Source organism: Trematomus bernacchii, unplaced genomic scaffold (assembly GCF_902827165.1).
Source record: "Trematomus bernacchii unplaced genomic scaffold, fTreBer1.1, whole genome shotgun sequence".
NCBI lineage: Eukaryota > Metazoa > Chordata > Actinopteri > Perciformes > Nototheniidae > Trematomus > Trematomus bernacchii.
In genome coordinates this window covers 192054-209617 of record NW_022988111.1, presented here as the reverse complement: position 1 = coordinate 209617, position 17564 = coordinate 192054, and the positions used below count along the sequence as shown (strand labels likewise).

Genomic DNA, 17564 nt, shown 5'->3' with positions numbered 1-17564 from the left:
CTGCCTGTCTACGAGGAGTGCGTTTGATTGTTGCAGGGCTCAATGGCGGACAGAGCAGGATAGTCGCGTTAGCACCGAGGACAATAACATATCCACTGCGTTTAATTCCCGGCGTGCCCCGGTCCGCCGCTGCGTGCACCTGGTGCACCGGTAGTTACATTAAACACAGAGTCTCCGCTGCTGTTTGGTGGTCTGGAGTTCCCGTCCCAAGTTACTCTGTTCACGGTGGCTCACTGAAGGCAGCTAGCTTGCGAGCAAAATCATGGGGGACTCTCTCGAGCTGATAGGGAAGCGTCTCTTTCTGCTCCTCGACGACGGCAGGTCTGCAAATGGATCCGAGCCGGAGCAGGCTGCCTGGGCCCGGGACTGGCTGCGGGGCACGGTGCGGGCGGTGAGCGTCATTGGCCTGGCCGCCCCGGAGGGAGGACAGGCGACAACAACAAGCCCTGCTGCAGGGCTGACGGTCAGTGTTTACATACAAGAGATACTGTACTGCGTAGCTTCATACTGCACAATTCATATATAAAATGTTTACTAGCTATTAAGTATGCGTGTGACCTCGTTTAATTGATTTCAACCGTCCATGTTGGCACATTTGTCGGCAGTTAACGCACGCTCCTGCATTTATATTAGCAAGCTACAAGTCGCAGGCAGTGAGGCGAAGCTAAACTCGAGGCCGGGGATTTTCTGGCCTTTGCTTTGTTCGCTTGTTAGCTTGTTAACGAATGTCATTAAGCTCCACCAGTATTATGTTTAACTTCGTAGCAATCAATTACACGGTTCACATGCAGCAGAGATAACTTAACGAACACGATATTGTATTAAATTGCTCGCAAAGCTAAGTGAAATCAGCATTAGCTTGTCAATTCCCATCGTTAGTTATAGTGAGTTAAAGGCCTTACAAGTTCATATGAGGGTGAAGCAGGGATTCCTTCCACTTCACTCTTTCAATGTTCAGACTCACACACTAGTTTGTAATCTGATAAACTATTGAATGTATGACATTAATATTTTCTAGCTGTTACCGTAGATACATTTGGTTGAGAATTGTACACATTTTGGGTGGTGTTGGTGAATGACCTATATTTTTGCTTTAACAATAGTGAGTGGTGTAAAGTAACTAGGTATATTTAATGAAGTACTACTTAAGTCCAATTTTGAGGGACTTTTACTCAGCTACATTTATTTAATAACTTTAGTTACTTTGCAGATTTGGATTAATGGTGTGAAATATAATCAACTCTTAAATAAGACTTTAGTTACACCTAGAGTCAATTCACAAGCTAACCTGCAGTATACAAATCAATTAAAACTGGCTGCCCATTTACCAGCTTTGATAAACACAAAAATGTATCAATTACTATAATCAGAACAGAACAACATATATATTAGCCAAACTGCATAATTTGTACTTTTACTTACGAAACATTTTTAATGCAGGACTTTTACTTGTAACAGAGTATGCTTACACTGTGGTATTTCTACTTTTACTTAATTACACGATCTGAGTACTTCTTCCACCTCTGCTAGTTTGTAATCTGATAAACTCTTGAATGAACAACATTAATCCTTTCAAGAACGACATTAATCCTTTCAAGCTGTTATCGCAGAGACATTTGGTTGAGATTTGTACACACTTTGGTTGGTGGTGGTGAGTGACCTATATTTTGGCATTTGCAATAGTATTCAATTGTGAAGTTAAAATTATATATATTTAAAGTGGACCTATCATGCTATATTTGAATAATATAGTGTAGGACCATACCTATATAAGGCATATTTATACTTTTTTTTTTTTCAAAATACCAAACCGATTTAGCTCTGTTTTTGCAAGGGCTGATTCAGTGAGAACAGCACCACCTACAGGCCTGGCATATGTACTACAGCGTCTCCAGCGCTTTCGAACGGCAATGGCCGTAGCTGTCTCCTCCTGATTGGTGGAGTTGGCCCAATAGCCGTAGCGCCACCGTCCTGACGTCAGGACAGTGTTCAAATCTGGATCAGTTTTTATCAGATCCGTTGCAGCCCTTTTTTTAGAGATTTGGGTATGGAGGAAAATAGAGAGGGTTGTGTTTTCTGACACTTGGTGAGTTCCCTGGAACACCGGGGACACATATTCATGTATAAAAGACGTACAAAAGTGCATTTTGCATGATAGGTCCCCTTTAAATCAACACATTATTAGTGCAGTGCTTTTAAAGTGCAGATTTTCTCATACAGAATATAATCAATGATTCATCGGAGCTAGGTTAATTGGCTTGAAAATCACATGATGGGAAATAATGTAGAGTAAGGATTTAATAAATTAATTTGGTCCATTTTGGCAGATTATAAAAAAAAATAGCACAACATAATAATTAATGGTCCTTAGTTTGTTGCAGAAGGGCCCTTTTTACATTGAAACAAGAAAGTATCTCTTACTGCTGAACATGTGTAAATGGAGGGCCACAATGGTGAAATGTGAACAGATGCACATTTGCACAAGGTGGCTCAAATTCATGCAGTGACATTTCTACTGTGTAGAAAATATCTGATTACAAGCAAACATGTAGCTATTTCAAGTTTGACTTTTCTTAGTTAGATAACTACAGTAACATAATTTCAGTTGTGGAACCCATCTATTACAGTACAACATTTCTCCAAGCGAGATAAACAATTGCTGCAGGCAATGTCTGAACACACCTTGGTAATGGGATGGAGCATAACCTTGTATCAAAAGATAACAAAAATGTTTTTGCTCTCCAATAAAAATCCATTTATGCTCCAGGATATATAAAACGGTTTTGTTCAATCTCTGCACCGATAGCATCTGATAAGATTCAGTTGGCGCATATTTTTCAGGTTCACAACGCATATCATGAAAAGTGTACAGGGAAAAACTGTTCATTTGTATCGAAGTATGTCAGAATATCTGGGTTATTTACTTCAATATTACCCAACTCTAGCTTTAAGGGTTTGCAAACATCACCCTTCAATGTTTCACCTCTTTAGTTTCTGTACTTTTCCGTTTATTGTACCAGCAAGACAAGTGTCACCCAGTTAATAAAGAGATGACAATATACACATAATACTACTGTATCATGTTGCTGTCACACTTTGTAACACTGCAGTATAACATTGTTGGTCTCTATAGTTGTTTAGGATTTTCCTGAAAACTGCGGTAATATCTAATGTGACTCAATAGGGATTTGCTTTTCATTCATTAGCCGCGTTCACACCAAGTACTTTGCCGTACTTAGTGCCGGCACTTAGTGCCCCAGCACTTATTACCCCAGGGCACTTAGTACAGATCGCGTTCACACCGGAATAAGTTCCCTGAGGGAAGATTACGCAAATGAGCCGCTGACGTCACTTCGTCGTCTTCTGCTTTCGGGTTTACTGGCAGGCCGCAAACAACTTCACGGCGTATACTGCCACCCGAAGTCCCCGGCCGGAAGTTCCCGGAGTTGGGGACTGGCTTCAGTAGAAGCTGCTGGGACTCCCAGCAGCTTCTACTGAAGCCTTCCGAGTAAATCGCCAGAACGCCGACACCTCCTCATCTCCACCGCTCCGTTTTATTTTGTGTTGCAAACAATATATAATAAGTTAGTCTCTCTGCGTTTGTGCGCTGGGCGAATGCTAATGCTAATAATGCTAATGCGAGGATAATAAAATGGTGGCTCTACAAAACATTTCAGAGTTTTACAGGGCGTGGTTTGCAATTCGCCCAGCCAATCAGAACTGAGGCACTTTTTTTCCCCAGGAAAGTACCATCTCTCAGCAGGCACTAAAAATGGGGGTAAAAGTTCCCGGCTTGAAGTACTCTTTTTGGTGTGAACGTGACATAAGGGGTACTAACGGAACTAAACGCGAAAAGTACTGGGAAAAGTACTCCGGTGTGAACGCGGCTAATGATGAATATGGAACCACAACCCTGCAGATTTTAAACGACAATTTATCGGTCAACTCGTACCCTTTATTATGTTTCCTAGGGATGTGCGCTAGGTGGTCTGCAAAAAAAATTCTCTAGTCAAAAGGATATTTTGGTTTTCTTTGCTCAGGTTTATAATATAACTCTCTAAGGGAGAACTGCAGCCACCTCAATGCAATTACTTTCAGAATTGCAATTTGATAATACACAGACCTTGGTAACAGGGTTATGTTTTTATTGTATTAAACTTAAGAAATAGTCCATATCTATCTAAACTTCAGCTGGTGAGCGATTGCCTGGTCATTCGCACAGATGTTAACCAATAACAGCTACAGGGTGTGGGTGGCAGACAGGCACACACCGATAACAGTCCAGTCTGTTTCTCACAGCTTTTAAAAAAAACAATTGTAGCCTAAAGCTTAAATGTGTCTGTTTTACTTCACTCAAGCACAAAGTATATTAAACCTCTGCCATCAACTTTATAACTGATAAATAAGAGGTGTCATGGTGTCTTCAGTAAGTGTGATCAAAATCAACAACAGTACACGTATCACATGCATTTCATGACGAGAATCAGGTTCACTTTGTGAGTTTGTGTAGAAGTTCATTTTAAAACTTTGGTCAAACAAGTGTCATTGTTCAGTTTATTTTTCCATAGTGAATCAATGCATATGCATACCAGTCTTGCTTGGGGGCTTGTGGTTGAACCATGAGTCATAACAAACTATCCAGGAAGTCTGGTTTAAACAACAGATTAGTTGGTAAAGATTTACCAGACGCCACAACGGTTTGTAATCATCTTTACTCTGCAAACCTTTGTTCTTCAGCTGATCAGCCCTGCGCTGTTTGGCCGCCGCCTCGTCCATGGGCAGTGGCACCCCAGATGCGCTGACAAATCGCTTCATTCAAATTAAAGAGAGGGTTGCGTTTTTCACACAGAGCGACTGTCATGTGAATCTATCCCCCAAACTACCCCATGGGCTTCTCAGTGGCCAGCAGATACTACAAGACAGACAGTCAGAGTTTAGACACAGCTATATATTTTTAACTCTAATATTCAGGCTATGACATATTTTAAAAGACTTTGATATTGATGCAAGAAATAATAAAATAATATCATATAATTTAACATGCTAAATGTAATATAACTGAAGGGAAAATGGACTATGTTAAAGTAGCTTTGCGAGTAATGATTTACAGGCCAACCAGTCAGAGAGTCAAATTGTAGTTCTATGCTAGTGCTACCCAACTCTTGCTCGAGCAGTTAAGAGGCCCCTTTACAGTCTTATCAGCATTACATATGCAAAGTTATATGTGATCATATTGTCCCATTTGTAGATAAACGGTAGAATGGAAATTCTTTGAACAAACATTCAACATTTTCTGAACATATTTCCACCATTTTTAATTAACAACATGTTCTAAAGTTACGGTTGCTGAGCAGTCTGATATCACTTAACCGTCCTTTTGTTTATGTTCTGCTTCTCTCTGTTTTTCTGATTGCAGGTATTCGTGGAGTTTGAAAATGTGGTGCAGAGCTGTTCTTGGGTGCAAGTGTATGACAAGGGGGTGAAAGCACTGTTGGTGGAGGACTCCATTGTTTGGGCCAATCGAAGTGATGGCACTGGGACTGCCGGGGCCCCAACATCCTCCGCAGCCTGGCCCGCTCTGGTGGGTGCTCAGTGCGACCGTCTGCATCATGCATACAAGTCTAGCTTTGAAACGATCTGAATTACCTGCTGACAGGGGGAATAGACATCAGGAGCAAACAATTATTAGCTCATTTAAAGGAACAAAAATTCAATATCAGCAATGTTTTTTGTCATGGATGTGCTGGAAAATGAATAATTGTTGCCACACACAACCTGAAGCGTTAGTAGCTGGGCCAAGTAAAGGGCAACTTCCCCCCAAAATGTGAAATGAGTCTATTTAATTTTTGTAGCTGTTGCACAGATTAGATTTATAATATAAACATGTTTTCATCTCAAACCCCACAGGGAAATCTTGCACTTTGCACTAAACCCTGATATAGTTTTATAGATCATTTTAACTGCCCAGGCCCACCCTACACACATAGAGGAGGCTAAAAACTAATGTCTAACTAACTGGAATAGTTGTTTTTGAATCAGATATGACTCGCTGTAACATGACCAAAATGTTTGAGACATGAAGACCATCATTGTTTATTTAGCCTAGATAAAGTCCAGTTAGCTGCATTGTTTTGAGATGTACAATTAGATTTTCCCGTTACATCTGTGCTATTGAATGAAATGGAAATATTCAGAAGAATCTAAGATTTGCACGCTTGTCCTTTTTCCTCAGGTCTTCCGTTCCCTGGTGGACAGAGTGGGTTTAGGATCGGTTGTTCCTGTGGAGTATTTTGGAAACAAGAATTTTGAATTCTTGTCTGATAACAAAACTTTTCAGAGGTTTGAGGTGTGTACGTCAGCTTTACAATGTGTGTTACGCGTTAAATGATTAGTTCATAATATATCAGTTATTTTAGATATAACATTTTCTATAATGATTATAGAATAACGAAAGAAATAACAAATATCTACTTGTTGAGCATCACAATTGGGATTTTGTTTCATTTGAGTGTAAATTAAGAGCTTCTGTTACGTACTTATCAGAGATAGTTTACAATTTCATGAAAAGGACATTAGTTATTACCCATAAACGAATGACACCTGAAATTGTTAGTTATAGTGCTGGTGTTCTTTCCTGCATTATTCAGTGTGAGGTTTTACATTATTGCTGTTCCACCATCACTATGTTTTACGGGCGTGGTTGTTTGTGCAGGTTGACAAAGACCTGAGACACCCTTTGCTGTTGGAGCAGCCCTCCCTGCAGGCTGCCGTCTCCAGCTGGCGTACTGACTTTGAACTGCAGGAGATCTTCAGGAAGGGTTAGTTCAACCGTCACCTGTTTTTATGTTCTTTTCTTTACTACCTCCATATGTTCTTAAGGTGTTGAATCTCAAGGTTTCATTCATTTCTTTTTGTGAATTTAGCATTAGCAACCTTGGAATAACTGTAATAATAATCGGCCAAAATATAATTCCTTCTTTACTCCCTGTTCCTGCCTTTAGGTTCCTACACCATTCAAGGACGCAGGGTTCGTGTGTACCAGCCAGAGTTTGAAGAATACTGGGCCTCAGGACTGGTCTCACAGCACGACCCTATCTCACACATCATGGAGATTACCTTAGATAAGGTAAATAACACTGGTATTATTGTTACAAGTCTAACTTTGATGTGTTAAAAATGAATAGATCAAAAAACAACTAAAAACAGTTTTTGACATATAGGGGTTAATCTTATGTCACGTTCACAACAGATACATTCGGCTGTTCAGATGACCATATTGCCTTACTTGCTGTTTGTATTTATAAGAAACAGGATAGATGTTCAACAAGTTTATCTGGAACAAGCCGAAGGCAAGCGTTAAAAAGAAAATCTTAAATTGAATGGGGTAGCCTTCCCCAATTTGCAAACTAAATGTTTAGGCTAAAAATATATTCTGGTCATGATGATAAAATATGTACCTTTTTGTTGTTGTAGGGAGACGAAACCCAGATGGTAGATCCTCGTGTGATACATGTCATGCTGGCAGAGGAGGAGGTACGGTTGTCATGTTATAAATCTTATTATACTCTGTAATTGGTTCTACTGCACTGTGTATATATTGTTGAGGGGCTTTCAGCTTCAGATAGATAGTATTTCAAACGGGCATTATGACTTTCTAACATTTCTTTTCTTTTTGACTTGGTAAGAATGGGCGGCGAAGAAAGGACAGTGATACAATGAAGGGTGACAGTGGACGCAGGCGTAGGACTGCGTCCGAAGGCGAGGATGACTTGAACTTGAAGCGTTTTAAAGGAGCTGGCGATACGGCAGCTGATGGGCAAAGCTGCGGCGACTTCAACAAAACAGCAGTGGAAGGGATGGGGATCTGGGGCGGAGACTCCGGCGAAAGAGTCAGCAGCACGACCAAAAACGGAAGCTCGTCAGAAAGAACCTTTCCTCAAGGCACAGTGTCGTCCCCCAACACTCACTCCTCACTTCAGATGGACCAATCGAATGCTACCCCTTCTCGATTTCCTGCCCATGTGAAAGAAAACGGTCGCCCACTCTCCACACAAGGTGCAGCAGACTCCACTACCGCCGTTACTCACACTCCCACTCCTCCTCCCCTCAAACCAGCCCCCTCTCCTTTCTCCACCACGTCTTTTCCCTCACTAGGCCAGATGCCAAGCCTGGTCCCCGGAGCTCCAGCCCCCAAGGCCTCCCCATCCCCCCAAACCGACCGAGAGGAGGCCTCACAATCAGCTTATTCCAAAACAGCTGCTCTTGTTTCCCCGGGCCCTGTCACCATTTCTTGGTCGCATGACAGCGGCCCCAGTGTGGCACTCTCTGCGTCTGTGGGTTTTACTCCTAAAGCCCCCACCTGGGGAAGCCAGACTGAGGTAAGACGATCAATATAGTCATACCATTAGGTTAAGCCTTTGCAAGTCATTTGAGTTGTGTAACATTATTTCACATTGTCATATTGCTTTGTTTCTTAGGGCTCCAAAACGGCACCAGGTTTTCGTATGCCCCAAACTGGGCCCTCGTTTGGAGATGTTACCTCTCAGACCAATGAGCTCCTTCCAACCACCCACAGCCTCCCAGGATACTCCCAGGCCCTTTGGCTTCGGCTTTGGAGGAGCAAAGAATGAGACTCAATCCAAGCAAGACCAAAACTTGTTTATTCAATGCATGACTCAGAATTCTGGGTCCAGCCCAAGCCTAGCTGCTGGTCAGACCCAGTCAAAGGACACCAATTATTTCACCGCAGTGTCTGAGAGCCTGAGTAAGGAGCCCCCAAGCCTTTTCAAGTCCACAGCCTCCACTGAAGGGCAGAAAAAGCATGAGCAGCCCAAAGTGCCCGAGACCCATTCAGCGGGAAATGGTGTGCTCAATAAATCGTCATCGACCTTCCAGGGCATGGCTAGCTCTGCAGGAGGAAGAGGCCCTGGTCTGAGCATTGGTGGTCTCCCTGCAGCCTCTGGAGCTCAAAGTACTTCTAAGAAGAGCAGTAATAATGGGACTTCTGTGGGAGGCTTAGGACTGCAATCTGGGTTTAATACTTCAGATAGCCACCAGAACCTTTTCCTGCAGGCCTCCAAAGAGCCTGCTAATCCATTTCTGGCATATGGGGACAAAACTTCCCACACCTCCTTTGCTGGCCTCTCAGGGGCCGAGTCACAGACCCTTGGTCCTGCCTCGGACAGCAAGCCAAACCTGTTCACTATGGCCGAGCCATCTAAGGGGATTCTGTCTTCCCCTTTCCCAGCACCCTCAGCAGCTGCGCCACCCAGCTCTTCGTCTTCACCAGTACCGACCTCATCACAGAGGTCACAGAGTGAAGGGACTGTGATAAAGGAGGAGCAGGAAGTTGGAGAGATGCCTTCATCCACCTCAGCATGCCCCTTGTTTGGGAGCACCGGCCCAGGTGGAATAGAAGATGTCCCGGCGTCCTTTGACCAGAGCCAGTCTCAGAAGTTTTCCCTGGAGGACAGAGGCCAATCGTCCAAACGTGACTCTGGTGACTCCAGCTGCAACAGTGACCTGTCAGACCTGAGTGAGAATGAAGAGGGCCCAGAGAAAGGCCAGATCCCAGGAGGACCACCACTCCCTGTGAAGGATGCTGCCATGATGCAGAAAACAAAGGTCCAGGGGGTAGCTAAGGGCCGTCCACGTAACAAGCCTTTTAAAGGTAAGTACCTGGTCTCTTTCTTGTTAGTTGTTACAAACTGAGCATTAGAATTAACACCAAGTTGTCTCCTGCAGTGGGCCAGTCTGTACTGAAAGACCAGAGCAAAGTCCGGCGTCTAAAGCAGTCTGGCGAGTCCTTCCTCCAGGATGGCTCCTGCATCAATGTGGCCCCTCACTTGCACAAGTGCCGTGAGTGCCGCCTGGAGCGCTACCGTAAATATCGTACTACAGGCGAAGACAGCGACGACGACGACGACCCAAATGTGTCCTGTCGGTTCTTCCACTTCAGAAGGTACACATTTATATTTTGTACAGCCGTACTATTTGTTTATGAGCGTCAATGAGATAATGATATATATTTATCCGAAACGAGGAAGCAGTCCTTAATCGTTCAACAATGTTTTACAGAATCAACCTTTTTTTTTTCTCCCTGTGACCAGGTTGGCTTTCACTCGGAAAGGTATACTGCGTGTAGAAGGCTTCCTGAGTCCGCAGCAGAGCGATTCCATGGCCATGGGTCTGTGGCTACCTGCTCCCGCCGTCCAAGAGGGCCTCGACCTCGATACATCCAAGTACATCCTGGCCAATGTGGGAGACCAGTTCTGCCAGTTGGTCATGTCTGAGAAGGAGGCCATGATGATGGTGGAGCCTCACCGTGAGTATAAAGACATTTTTGTATTCACATTTAGTGTGCTATTTTGTCTTTTCATTTTGTCTCTCACACTGTCAAAAGTGTCTATAAGCCTGTTTTGTTTTTGGGCTGTCCTTCAGAGAAAGTGGCATGGAAACGAGCAGTGCGCGGTGTCAGAGAAATGTGTGACGTGTGTGAGACCACGCTCTTCAACATCCACTGGGTGTGTCGTAAGTGTGGCTTTGGAGTGTGTCTGGACTGCTATCGGCTCCGCAGGAACAGGCCAAGGGAGGGTGAGTCATTACATAAACCATAAAGAAAATGTTAGAGCCAACCAAACCTGTTGTATATTATAGCATCGTTTTTGTTTGTTACAGTAATGGGAAGAAAATCATAACTCGGTTAATACTTTGTGTTGTTGTTTTGAGTGCGTTGAAAAAACAAAGGTCTATATGTTCTTTCTTTCAGATGTAGATGAAAGGCCTGAGGATGAGGTTTTCTCTTGGTTAAAGTGTGCCAAGGGCCAACCTCATGAGCCACAGAACCTCATGCCTACACAGATAATACCTGGGACAGGTAACATGAACATTATGATGGAATCATCAAAACCCACCGCACAAGCATCAAGTGATTATGTATGATCTTGTATTATCATCAAGAGGTGTAATTATTTACTTTATTGCCTTTCTCCTTAAGCTCTTTACAACATTGGCGACATGGTGCACTCGGCGAGAGGCAAGTGGGGTATTAAGGCCAATTGTCCTTGCACCAGCCGACACACCAAGTCTCTAGTACGCCCGAGTGCCCCGAATGGGATTTCACAGGTACTGCTCTTTTCTTATTTCTCCATTCCTGCATTGTGAGCAGGGTTTAAGATGAAGACTAACGTCTGGTTGTGCTCTTCTCAGCAGTCTGCATCAAGCAGTAGTGGCGTCCTCGCTGCGGCTTCGGCTTTTGGCACCACCCCAAAATCAGAGGGAGAAACATCAGCAATCAAAACAGAAACTGCACAAACAGCAGCGCCATCAGACAGCGGGGGAGGAGAACATGTTGGCAGTATCAGTAACTCCACCAGTGGTACATCCTCCCCCTGTAACCTCACCCAGTCCACTGCCAAGGAGTCACGCTCGGCAGGAGAGGGCAACAGCTCGGCTCTGCACTGGCTGGCAGACTTGGCCACACAGAAAGCCAAGGATGACACCAAGGGTAAGTAGGAAAGAGGAAAGACTGAGTCACTGTAATCTGAGTGCGTAGAAAAAGCACAAAGATCAATATCAACGTTGAAGTTACATCCTCATCCGTCTGCCATTTTCTTCCAGATTCTGGTTCACTCCGCTCCATGATGAGTCAAAACAGCCGGCCTCACTTCGGCCTGGACTCACTCAGTGCCCTTTCAAAGCCTTCTGCTTCCAGTCCTAAGCTATTTAACAGTCTGTTGCTGGGCTCCAGCATGGCCCAGTCCAAACCCGAGGGCTCCAGTCTCCGGGACCTGCTCAACTCCGGACCGGGGAAACTCCCCCAGGGGCCTGGGGAGAGCGGGGTGCCTTTCCCCTCTGTCTTTACCTCAGCAGGGGTATGTAGAAAGCTTTTATTATTCCGTGTAGGTTCTGACTCTGTTTTAATTTGTATTAGACCTGATCTATTCTTCAATCAGAAACTGGTCTTACTGACAGTCTATTTAGTATGAAGGTGTAAACCCATACCAGAAAGAGTGTCAGTAAGACCAGTTTCTGATTGAAGAACAGATCAGGTTTATTTCAAATGAAAACAGTCAGTTTAAATCTCTTTAAACACAGTGCATGCCTTATTAAATAGTGAAAGTGTTTTATAGTACCAAATTACATTTTGGTGTTTTTCAGCAAAAAGAGAAGTAAAAAGTGTAATTGTATCTGTGTAGCCTAAGTATAATGAGATGTAATATAAAGAATACATTTATAGATTTTAAATTGTATTTCTGCTCGTTATGAGCGTTGTAATAAAGCAGAGCATTAACTCTGAAAAAGCCCAATATGAGGCTTTACTCAAAGGATGTTTAACGGTTATTCAGTCTGTTTAGCTGCACGTATAAATGCATTGCTAAGTAATCAAAAACGTTTTTTTATGTCTGCCAGAGTGACAAGCTGAAGAGCAGCCTCCCGAACTTCCTGGATCACATCATCGCTTCGGTCGTGGAGACCAAGAAGGCAGAAGGCCGCCGGACCGGGGCCTCTGAGGGCGGAGAGCTCGGGGTGTTGGGGGGCCGCAAAGACGGAGTCATGGGCCTGAGTGTTTTGGAACCACATACCTCCCACTCCTGGGCTCTGTGACGGACGACTCCTCTGCCTACAGGACCCCAGCAACAGCAACAACTGGAAGATCTTCAGAGAGTGCTGGAAGCAGGGACAAGTAAGAGCAACAATGAGTGTAACGCCCGAGGCATCTCCGGCAGAAACATGACGGAGATGAACTAGAAAGATTTGACTGAAACATTACTCCTTTATCAACTGTCTTTCTATTCTCTTTTATCCAGCCGGTGTTGGTGTCGGGGATACATAAACGGCTGAAAGAGAATTTGTGGCGGCCTGATGCTTTCAGTAGGGAGTTTGGTGACCAGGATGTGGACCTGGTCAACTGTAGAAACTGTGCTATCATCTCTGATGTGAAGGTACGAGACTTCTGGGACGGCTTCGAGATCATCTCCAGTAAGTGAACAATTTAAATTACGTCCATGTACCTGTTATGTTTTAGCTCCTGTTTCACTCAGAGATTATAGCTAATGTGTTTTTCTGTGAATGCAGAGCGACTGCAAGACACTGAGGGCCATCCCATGGTATTAAAATTAAAGGATTGGCCCTCCAGGTGAAGACTTTAGGGACATGATGCCCACAAGGTGAGACACCCACAAATATGTTTCTTCTTTTATGCATTCACTAACTAAACCAAGATTCATTCCCAAAGGTTTTTCTTTACAATATATATATTTGTACTGTTGTATTTATTCATGCGATCATTAATAGTCATTTGACCCGTTATTAGATTAATAATGTTAGCATTTAGTTTCCCAGTAATTTGATGGTTTGTACCTCTGTGTTTTCTACATGCATGCACTTATACTAACTTGTTCAAATGTGTAACAATCACCTTATTTTGTGCCCATTTATGTAATTTAAAAACAAAAGTATGAAGCGAATTGGGTCTTGGTTTGTTTTTGTGAAACAATACAATCTCATTTTTTGACATTCTTTCACACTTGGCCAGGTTTGATGATCTGATGGATAACCTCCCTTTGCCTGAGTACACAAAAAGAGACGGCCGTTTAAACCTTGCCGCCCGTCTGCCCAACTTTTTTGTGCGTCCTGATCTTGGACCTAAGATGTACAACGCCTATGGTGAGAAACTTGGCCGAGCCCCTGTCAACTTGAGTTAGACGTTTCATTTCTTTTTTCCCCTCCTACTATTTCACTGTTATCTCGCTCTCAACCCCTCACTCCCTTCTTTCCCTCAGGCTTGACCTCCTCTGAAGACAGGAAGGTGGGAACCACGAATCTCCATCTGGATGTCTCTGATGCCGTCAACGTCATGGTCTATGTTGGCATCCCTCAAATAGAGGGAGACCCGGGGAAAGGTCAGTGGACTTAAACACACGCTCACATTACACTTGTACAGTGCAACATTTAATAGAGCTACTTTATCTTGACAAAAGCATTACTTTTTCCCCGAAACCCACACTCATTAACTATGAATTATCTACGATATTACATGGATATGTTTTTTTCCCCCATACCAGTTCAAAAACATTGTATAGAGTATAAGTAGGATAACGAAGAAAGATCTAAGTTCATACTGGACGATCATCTTTATTGAACTGATCCCTCCTGAACTATATTGAATAATTCTTTCCCAGCTGTTTCCCGAACTTCATTCTTGTACTGTTATAGTTTGCTCCAGGCTTTATTTGCTTGGATAAGACCCTGAAAACACCCCTTAGTGGGTCCCATTTGTTTACATTTATCAACATTTTTCATTCACAGAGGCAGATATCAATGGACGCAAAGGTCTGTCGACTTTCAATTGTATTTCTTCAGTAGCATGACTAACTCCCTCTCATCACACCGCGACCCCATCCCTTTCTTATTATCTGTGCAGTAGAGACCAGAGCACTGGGAGCTATCTCTTCGTTTTTACTGTGTCATGTTTGTACATTTCTATATTTCTATGTAAACCTTTATTAACACCTTGAATAGATCGCAGATAGCATTGGAATTTCTAGGTGTTGTCCTTCTGAGATCTTGACTTTTCTTCTTAACTTATAGATTTCAGTGTTGGCGGGTCTGTTTGGTGAAGGGCTGCATGATATTAGAAAAACTGACATTGCAGTTTTTATTTCCCTACACATTTGAGCAAAGATATATATACTTTTTGTGCAATCTGAACCACTTTCTGCCCTAATTCCAAACAAGTAACCTATTTATTAAAAATGTCACAAAAGATAATATTGCGATACTCAATTATATCAATATTGTCTTGAATCCCTACTGCCATCTTTATACTCGCTCTCTTAATGCATACATATGGCAGCGGAAATAACAGACTGAGGAACAGTCATGAATGTTTTTACTATGTTTTGAGGCATTAGAGTTAGCAACAGTGTAGGACCAACCTCAGACTGGATGTGAACGTTGTGTCAGTAATGTGATGCGTGGTCTGTAACATGTCCTTCTCTTTGCCCTGGTGGTTCTCAACTGGTCCAGCCACATGATCCACATGTGTCCTTATTCACAACCCAGACATCGTTGATAAAAACATTTGCCAAGGTGTGACGACAGCCACATGATGCAGCTGAAAACAGTATTTCAGGAGAGGCTCTGTAAATCATTGCACTTCAGAATAAACCTGTTTTGTCACACAATCTTGCAGTTCACCTATAATAGACAGGGACCTAATACTGGGTCATGAGCCACCAGTTGAGAACTACAACTCTGCCACGGTGGGCTAGGTGTATATTATTTCAGCTGTTTAAGATATATGCTCCCAAAGATCAGAATTGAACATGTATCTTGACGGACTCCATTAGGCATTTTGCGTTTAGACACTCATCAAAATGGATTAAATAAATGACCGTTGTCTTCAAGTAATGTTGAAACAATAATAATCACAGCTCAAAACCCAAATCATGAGACCACTGATGCCACATGTCCACTGCATGGTTAGACTTAAGTCAACTCACTCTTGTTACCAGGCCTTTTCTCTATATTATTCCCCTGCAGATAGTAGCCCCTCAGTGTAGGCGGGAATGTGATGTGACACTGAATCCTTTCATCGGCAACACAGAGGAATGTCTATCTACACGTCATCATTTGTAGGGCATATTTTAACAGACTGCCATTTTAGAGTGTATAAAAACAAAATGCTTTTGAAGGTGTCTTGACTATTTAAGCTCTACTGGTCTTGTGCCACTCAATCTGACCAATCAGTGCTCTGCAGTGTTTTAACGTCGCCTTTTGCTGGGAACGTCGACTGAGGTTATACAAAAAAAAGTACCAGCTAAGATCTACAACCCTTGATAATGGAAAACCAAATAAGAGTGGGTTGAGTCGAGGACAGCCGCGGCCATGCAGTGTAAATTCAGCAATAAAGAGGAAACTACTATAAAACCCTTCATGGTCATTGCGTAGACACTGCCGCTGACCCTTTGATGCCATCTATGTGTGTCTGTTGTTGTTTATGTTTGTTCCTCCAGAGGTCATGACCACCATCGAGGAGGGCGATGTGGATGAAATGACCAAGAGGAGGGTGTACGAGCAAAAGGAGAAACCTGGAGCTCTCTGGCACATCTACGCTGCGAAGGATGCAGAGAAGATCAGAGAGCTGCTCCGCAAGGTCAGCATCAAGCAGATTTCTGTTATCATTGTGTCTCTGAAGCTGCATTGTAATTGGCTGTACTTGTAAAATATTTAAACCTCAGACCCAGGGGCCTCTGCAAATATGTATACAAATAAATGGTTGCAGCGTCGAAGGCTGGCCCCACTCATTCCTGTGGAAGTTGTTAAGTGGTCTAATTTGACTGCTGTCAGAGTTACCCTGATCTTCCAGCGAGCTTCTGCATCGCTAGCGTTTTCTTTAACCTTAGCTCCCATCTGCTACGCTTTCGGGCTCATTCACATGACCAGAGGAAGGAAAATAACCTGATTTATTCTTAAAATAAATACGATAGGGATGCCTCTTTTGGGCCCACTGGCATCATGTGAATGTGAACATTGTAATCCCACAGTTTTGGCTTTTAAAGTTTGACGATCTTCCTGGGGGGTTGGATGGCCTGATGTCAGTCATTGTAACACAAACAAAAATCTGATAGTGAAAAACAATCCTCTTCATGCTGGCTGAGCTGCATTAATTTAAGCCTCATCACCCTCCACTACATGCTTGTTTATCAATCTAAGATTTCAGCAGATTTCAAACAACAACCAAAGATAATGGTGGTCATTGTTTCTGTGTCAGGTGGGAGAGGAGCAGGGTCAAGAGAACCCTCCAGACCACGACCCCATTCACGACCAGAGCTGGTACCTGGACCAGGTGCTCCGCCGCAGGCTCTATGAAGAATACGGCGTCCAGGGTTGGGCCATTGTACAGTTCTTAGGAGATGCCGTGTTTATCCCTGCTGGAGCTCCACACCAGGTAAGACATGTTGTGTTATATTAAAGAGGCTTGCTAGAAATCCGTTTATTCAGATCATTCAAGATGCTTATTTATCTTGTTTTAGTAGCATATTTGTTCATTCTCTGCTCTTCCCCTCCAGGTGCACAACCTGTACAGCTGTATCAAGGTGGCAGAGGACTTTGTGTCTCCTGAGCACGTGAAGCACTGTTTCAGACTGACCCAGGAGTTCAGACACCTGTCCACTACTCATACAAACCACGAAGACAAGCTACAGGTCAATATGCTTTTCTCTCATGCATTTCACTAACCAGTGAATTATGTCTGTTTAGTGTTTTTTCACAGCAGTATACCAAAGAAATTTAGATGAGGCGTTTTTGTCTCCCATGTCTTTGTTTTAACGGACTCTTTTTTTCTCATATATATTTTCTCAGGTGAAGAACATCATCTTTCATGCAGTGAAGGACGCTGTTGGGACACTGAAGGCCCATGAACCTAGACGCCCTTAGTTCCTCTCACTCAACGCTGTCCCAAAAACAACCAGCGTCTGAAGACCACTACACACACACACACACACACACACACACACACACACACACCACACACACACACACACACACACACACACACA

At 43.3% G+C, this 17564-nt stretch overlaps 1 protein-coding gene across 1 annotated transcript; it reads left to right on the top strand.

Annotated features, from left to right (window-relative positions):
- kdm3b (lysine (K)-specific demethylase 3B) lies at positions 1-17564 on the top strand. Its single transcript, XM_034122079.1, is given in 28 exon segments — positions 1-463; positions 5417-5581; positions 6233-6346; positions 6713-6818; positions 7002-7126; positions 7474-7533; positions 7686-8378; positions 8478-8570; positions 8572-9670; positions 9745-9961; positions 10110-10324; positions 10441-10593; positions 10769-10876; positions 10997-11124; positions 11212-11506; positions 11620-11873; positions 12412-12597; positions 12599-12685; positions 12810-12981; positions 13078-13130; positions 13132-13169; positions 13538-13668; positions 13785-13904; positions 14311-14334; positions 16020-16159; positions 16778-16954; positions 17076-17210; positions 17368-17564. Coding segments are annotated over 28 exon segments (5364 nt in total). The 5' UTR covers positions 1-262; the 3' UTR covers positions 17443-17564.